At 38.6% G+C, this 6,000-nt stretch overlaps 1 protein-coding gene across 2 annotated transcripts in view; it reads right to left on the bottom strand.

Moving 5' to 3' along the window:
* Positions 1-5,103, bottom strand: part of Mon2 (MON2 homolog, regulator of endosome-to-Golgi trafficking) — a 104,583-nt gene extending 99,480 nt beyond the window's left edge. For both annotated transcript variants that reach the window (XM_027925798.2, XM_027925790.2), the window contains exon 1: positions 4,619-5,103. In XM_027925798.2, coding sequence (XP_027781599.1) covers positions 4,619-4,729 — 111 coding nt within the window. In that variant the 5' untranslated portion in view covers positions 4,730-5,103. The remainder of the gene's footprint in view (positions 1-4,618) is intronic.
* Positions 5,104-6,000: the final 897 nt, after the last annotated feature.

A 6,000-nucleotide genomic window follows, 5' to 3' on the forward strand; every position in this document is an offset into this window, starting at 1 on the left:
CCTTCCTAGGAGCACTTACTGACATTATGTGACTTGGGCAGCAATAAAGGTGGGGTGGCAGAGATGGGAAGAATTTCAACTAGACTAAGCTACTCAAGGTACCATGGAAATAGGAATGAGATTAATTTGTAATGTTTTGAACAACTAATAATAAAAAAAAGATATTAAAAAAATTAAAAAATAAAAAAAGAGATTAATTCATCCAAGTTCAAAGAGCTAAAAATGACGGGAGAGTGCAGAATACCATCAAAGGTAGCAAAAAGGAATAAATGCTATGGAAGGAACTAACAAATGCCCACTACTAGAACTATATGCAGATTTACTTTTTAAAATTTTGTTTTTAAATATTACTTCCCTTCACAAAAGCTCCTATTCTGGGTTTATTTGTTTGTTTGTGGTGGGGGGATACCGGGCATCGAACTCAGGGGTGCTCCACCAATGAGCCACATCCCCAGCCCTATTTTGTATACTGAGTTACTCAGCACCTCACTTTTGCTGAGGCTGGCTCTGAACTCAAGATCCTCCTATCTCAGCCTCCCAAGTTGCTCAGGCATATGCCACCACACCCAGCTCCTATTCCGTTTTCAACATACATTTTTCACAACTTCTATGAGAATAAATGTTCATATTAAAACAAATTTACCAAGGGTCCAAATTAATTATCCATATGACACAGCATGAAGGAAGAGCAAAAGGAGAAATGTGAAATTCAAGTTAATGGCAATTTGGTTAACATAATATACTTATTAGACATAGGGAATTACGTATGGTGCTGCCTGAAGACTTAGATGGCAGGTAAAAAAGACCATAAATCAGGGCTGTGGTTGTGGCTCAGTGGTAGAGCACTTGCCTAACATGTGTGAGGCACTCAGTTCAATCCTCAGCACCACATAAAAATAAATAAGTAAAATAAAGGTATTGTGTCCATCTACAACTAAAAAAATATTAAAACAAAAGACCTTAAGTCTTTTCCTAGAGAACAATATGCTCATAAAGCAACTACTACATTGAAACCAATGATTGTCTTCGGTAATTGATTACATACCTAAAGTTTTCAAAAAACTTTTTAATCTATACTCTCCCTTCCACTCCTCTCAATACAAGCAACCTGCTGTCTATCACTACAACTACTTCAATACAGGCAATCACCACTTTTGAAAATCTGCCATCTTTGCATCAATCTTGCAATACCTTCTAATTCTTCCCAACAATACTGCCAAGATAATGTTACTAAATATGAATCTGATGACATTACTCTTTTTAAAGAGCTTTAATGGTTCCCAGTCATCTTCGGTATGAAATGTATTTTACATGGAATATAAATATTATGGGCTAATTCCTCTGCCAAGAATGACCAACCCCAACATTTTCTAATCATACTACTACTAAACTTAGCTCAAGAATTACAAACTTTCAGTGGGCATGATGGTGCACACCTGGAATCTGAGCAACCTGGGAGGCTGAGGCAGGAAGACTACAAGTTGGAGGCCAGCCTCAACTTAGTGAGATCCTGTCTCAAAATAAAAAATAAAAATGACTGTGGATGTAACAGCTCATGGTAAAGCACCCCTGTGTTTGATCCCAGTACCACACACACAAAAAAAAATTATTTAAATTTACAAACTCTCAGATTATACTTCCAGGTTCAGTTGGCTCCCCCTTACCTGTTACTACTGCATAGTGCCCACAAATAGGAAATGAACAAAAGTTCTCATTCAAGAAATACACAAATATAAAGCTTTAGAGGTCACTATCTCTTAAGGCCATTGAATATTAATTATGTAAAAGTGTCTTTCTGAAAGGTTTTAATGCAAAGAAAATAATATTATACAAATGTTTCCAAACAAATTGGCTGCTTCAGTTGTTCTGCCCTAAAAATGGGGGGGGGGGGGGGGGCTTGAAGGAAAATAAGCAGAAAAATAGGAGAAATAATAATTGCTATTAATATTATTTAATAATTATCTTTATCATAAAGTAGCAGACTGAAATTATAGCCACTACAAAACAACTTAATATTCAAAGGAAAGATTCATAAATGAACATAATAAGGTGAGGGTAGAAAAACTCCAAAGGTAAAAATAAGACACTATCCTTTATCAATATCTTTTTTCTATAAATCTTTGTTTTTGTAACAAATTTGAAATCTTAAAACTCAGCTTATTAATTAAAAATAAAGATTTATAGTCAAGTAGCATGGCCAAAAAAAAGTAGAAATTATTTAAAACTTGCAATAAAGACTAAATATAAAATGTTATTTTAACTTATTTAAAAAGTATCCCTTCCAAGTACAATGCAATTAGATTTGTAATAAGTTCTTGAGTAGTTCAGAATGAGCATTTTTCAGGTAACACCTGTAAGCATACTGGGAGAATGTTAACTAGCAAAGAAAAAAAGGAAAAGCTTCTCACATTTAGAAAGATTTTGCCTTAAGGTCTACCTAGCACCCAAAGGGAAAAATAAAGCTCCAAACTTACCAGTTCCTTAAAAAACAAAAGCCAAATTTTGGCATTACCACTAATTTACCAAGAAGTTTAAATTAAATCAAAATATTCATGAAAGTGAAGTATTCCTCCTTTAAAAAAAAATCATCACTATTTAGCTAATTACTTCATCCTTGTTTTAAAGCTATGACACAAAGTCATTTTTCAGTTTCTAAAGCAGGAATGTAAGCATATGTCACTGGTAAGGGAGTCAAGATTTTTTCAGTCAACAAATCCTAACAGAGTATGTATACTACATACAAAATTATGGTAAGAATTACTCTTATCATTATCACAAAGACTGGGTGTAATTACTAAATATGTCTTTAACCAGCATTGAAGCAAAAGCTAATTAGCTTTAATGAAAAGTCCTAGGATTAGGAATGGGTTGAGTTCTAGAACTTTACTAATGACCTGTTTGGAACTCTGAATGCATTTTCCAATAGAAGTAATTTAACAAATAGTTAATTAAATTCCCAAATTAGCCTACAAAGACCTACAATATAAAGGGACCAGAGTTTTTATATGAATTCTTAGAACTAGGAACAAGTTTTATAACTTATTGTTGAAATTACAAAACAAGATTTGAAATTTTCTAAATGAAAGCATATTTCTCACAATTAAAAATAATAATTCTTGAGGCTGGGGTTGTGGCTCAGTGGTAGAGTGCTTGCCCAACACATGTGAGGCCCTGGGCTCAATCCTCAGCACTACATAAAAAATAAAAATAAATAAATAAAAGTATTATGTCCATTTATAGCTAAAAATATTAAATAATAATTCTTTAAAATTCTTTAAAACAGCCTAATTCCTCAAAATTACATGTTATAACTTTCAACAAATGATAGAGTGAAAATAACGAAAATAAATATCAAGGCAAACTATATGAAATAAAACATATGTAATAGCTATCATGCCAAAAATGGTACATCTGATTAGGTAGTATTAGATAGTGTTTTCTTACTTTATTTACTTATTTATTGTGTGTGTGTGTGTGTATGGGTTTTCTTATTTTATTAAATACAAGAAGGAGTCTGTTAAAGAATGATGGAGCTAGAGCACTTATAGTAAAATTAAGATTCCTTAGAAGCCTAAAATCCAAGCTTTATTAATCAAGTTCTAATTACAGAATATTTATAAGGATAAAACAAATAAACATAAAATCCCTTGATGAACTCTTAGGGCAAATAATAAGTGAAACTGCAGGTATTCAAAACTATATTTAATAGAAATAGAAATTAAATAATTACCTTTACAATATCACTGAAATGTCATTCAAAAAAAAGGAAATTTTAGATCTTTTTAAAATTTAAAATAATTAAGTGGCATCTTAATTAAAAAAAAAAAAAAAAGCCAATAGTGATTAAATTTTAAATTCAATTCAGGAACTATTTGGAACTTTTATTTGTGTAAATTTTTAACGAGCTATCTAACAACACCCTTTTAATCTGACCTTTTGCCACACATAATCTTATATAACCACATTTTACCCGTTTTACAGCTGAAAAAAAAATTTTTTTTGAAGCTCCAAGAGGTTAAGTAAGATGTAAGGCTAGAACTTAAATTCAGGTCCATTTGCTTTGACTCCAAACCCAATTGCCCGCCACGGTACTGCTCATAACAAGAAGGTTTAATTAACATGGTTCCTGTAGGTATCAACACTGTCTATAAATTAGGTGGGTCTGGATAATTCGTTAATAGTTCATGGGATTGATAAGAGATAAGCTGAATGACACATATCAACAAGGAAAGCAGTTTCCAATCGAGTGTTATACTATACAAGTGAGAAGCACAGATTTCACAACAGTGATATTCATTCTTAGGAACGAGAAACAGACATATAAGTTTTTCAATTCTGGCTTGGCCTGTCCCGAGTTTGAAAAAGACCCGAAAAGCTGAATTACTGAATTGGCTCACTCCATCAACTTCATTCTTAAATCAGGAGGACAAGAGAGTGGAAAAGAATCAAATCGCCCCAGACCTCTCTCTCGGACACTATAAAAAGTCGGTACAAATCACCTGCAAAGGTGAGCGACAAATGAAAATCAAGACCGGACTGGAGGCTGAGGGAGAAGGACTGGGTCTAAGAGGACCAAGCAAGCTCGCGGCGCCTTCTCCCGACGTCGCCCGAAGCTTACCTCCTTGACAGGTGGGAATTTCTTCTTGCACTCCAGTGACAAGGCCCGCAAGTCGCTCTGCATATTCTCCAGCAGCTTCTTCACCGCCTCGGGGCTGTTGGTGCCAGACATGATCACTCAAGGTCCGAGCTAATTTCAGAGCCACACAAATAAGCTGTGGCACTGTCAACTCCTTGGGTCGCCTCCAGCCCTTCCTCAGCCCGCCTCTTGGGCTCCACAGGGGCTCTGCCGGGCCTGGGCTGCGAACCCGGAGCGTGCCCGAGCGCCCCCCGCAGCCTCTTTCTAACACCCCCGGCTCCTCTCGGAAGCGCCCCCGCAGTCGCCCAGTCTCGCTAGGCTCCGCCAGCGCTGGCCCAGGAGCCCACAAGGTGGGCACGTCCGTCCCACGGCTGCGGGGCCCCGCCACACCGGGCGTCACCAGCCAACCTGGCAAGAAGCTTCAGCGCTGGCTCCCCAGACTCCCTAGACTCGCAGACGCCATTAGCCGAGGCGCCCACAATTCCGCGCGCGGCCGGGACACGTCAGCTGCACTTCCGGGTACCGCGGCCACCGCCCCCACCGCGGCCAACCGGGGCGGTCAGCGGCTGGCGGGGCGGGGAGCGCGGCCGCACTCCGGCAGGTCCGGTTCCGGGTGGCAGCGCCCGCCCGAGCCTCACCCCCGGCGTCCTAGTAGACTTAGGGCAGAGTCTGCGGCGCCGAAGTGTGTTTAGGGACAAATGCCTCCGTAGGGCTCCAGGAGACTCTGGCGTAGCTCTGCGTGTGGGGGTCTGACGTTTCTGTTTTGGTGTGAATAGTTTGCTTCCTTTTGAATTCATCTTATCACTCTTCGTTTCTGCCTTCTCGAATCCCTGGACTAAAGTCCCCAAATCAACGCCCACCTCCTGTTAATTATTCCTCGCCCCCCCCCCACCCGTGGACCTAAATGGCAAGCCCGCCATTGAGTCGTTAAAGCGCCAGCCGTGCAACTACTGCGAAGTCGGCTCTTATTTTATCTGTAAAATGGTCAATTAAACTGCCCTCGGTTCCAAACGCTCTGCTCCCCTGTCACGCAAAAGACGAAATTCTTCCAGTCTGCCCTGTCCTTTTTTAACATTGGTTTCTCCCCCACTAAAAGAAAAGTTTCAGGCGAGTGGGACTTCCTATTTTTTTTTTCCTACTTTTCTGTTTTCCTACCTAGTGTTTTGCCAGAGCCTACAACAGCACGTAGTAAGCAAGCAGTAAAATTTGTTGAATGAATGAATACCCTTTTTAAATCAGGGTTTTGAGGCTCAAATTTAAAAGCCAGCATAAAAGCCCTTATTAGATCTGAGGTGCCAAATAAATGAGAGGTGAAAGCTAAAATCTTTGTATATTTCTCCTAAGATCCAAGTTAAATCTACTTT

Source organism: Marmota flaviventris, chromosome 3 (assembly GCF_047511675.1).
Source record: "Marmota flaviventris isolate mMarFla1 chromosome 3, mMarFla1.hap1, whole genome shotgun sequence".
In the NCBI taxonomy this organism is placed as follows: Eukaryota; Metazoa; Chordata; class Mammalia; order Rodentia; family Sciuridae; genus Marmota; species Marmota flaviventris.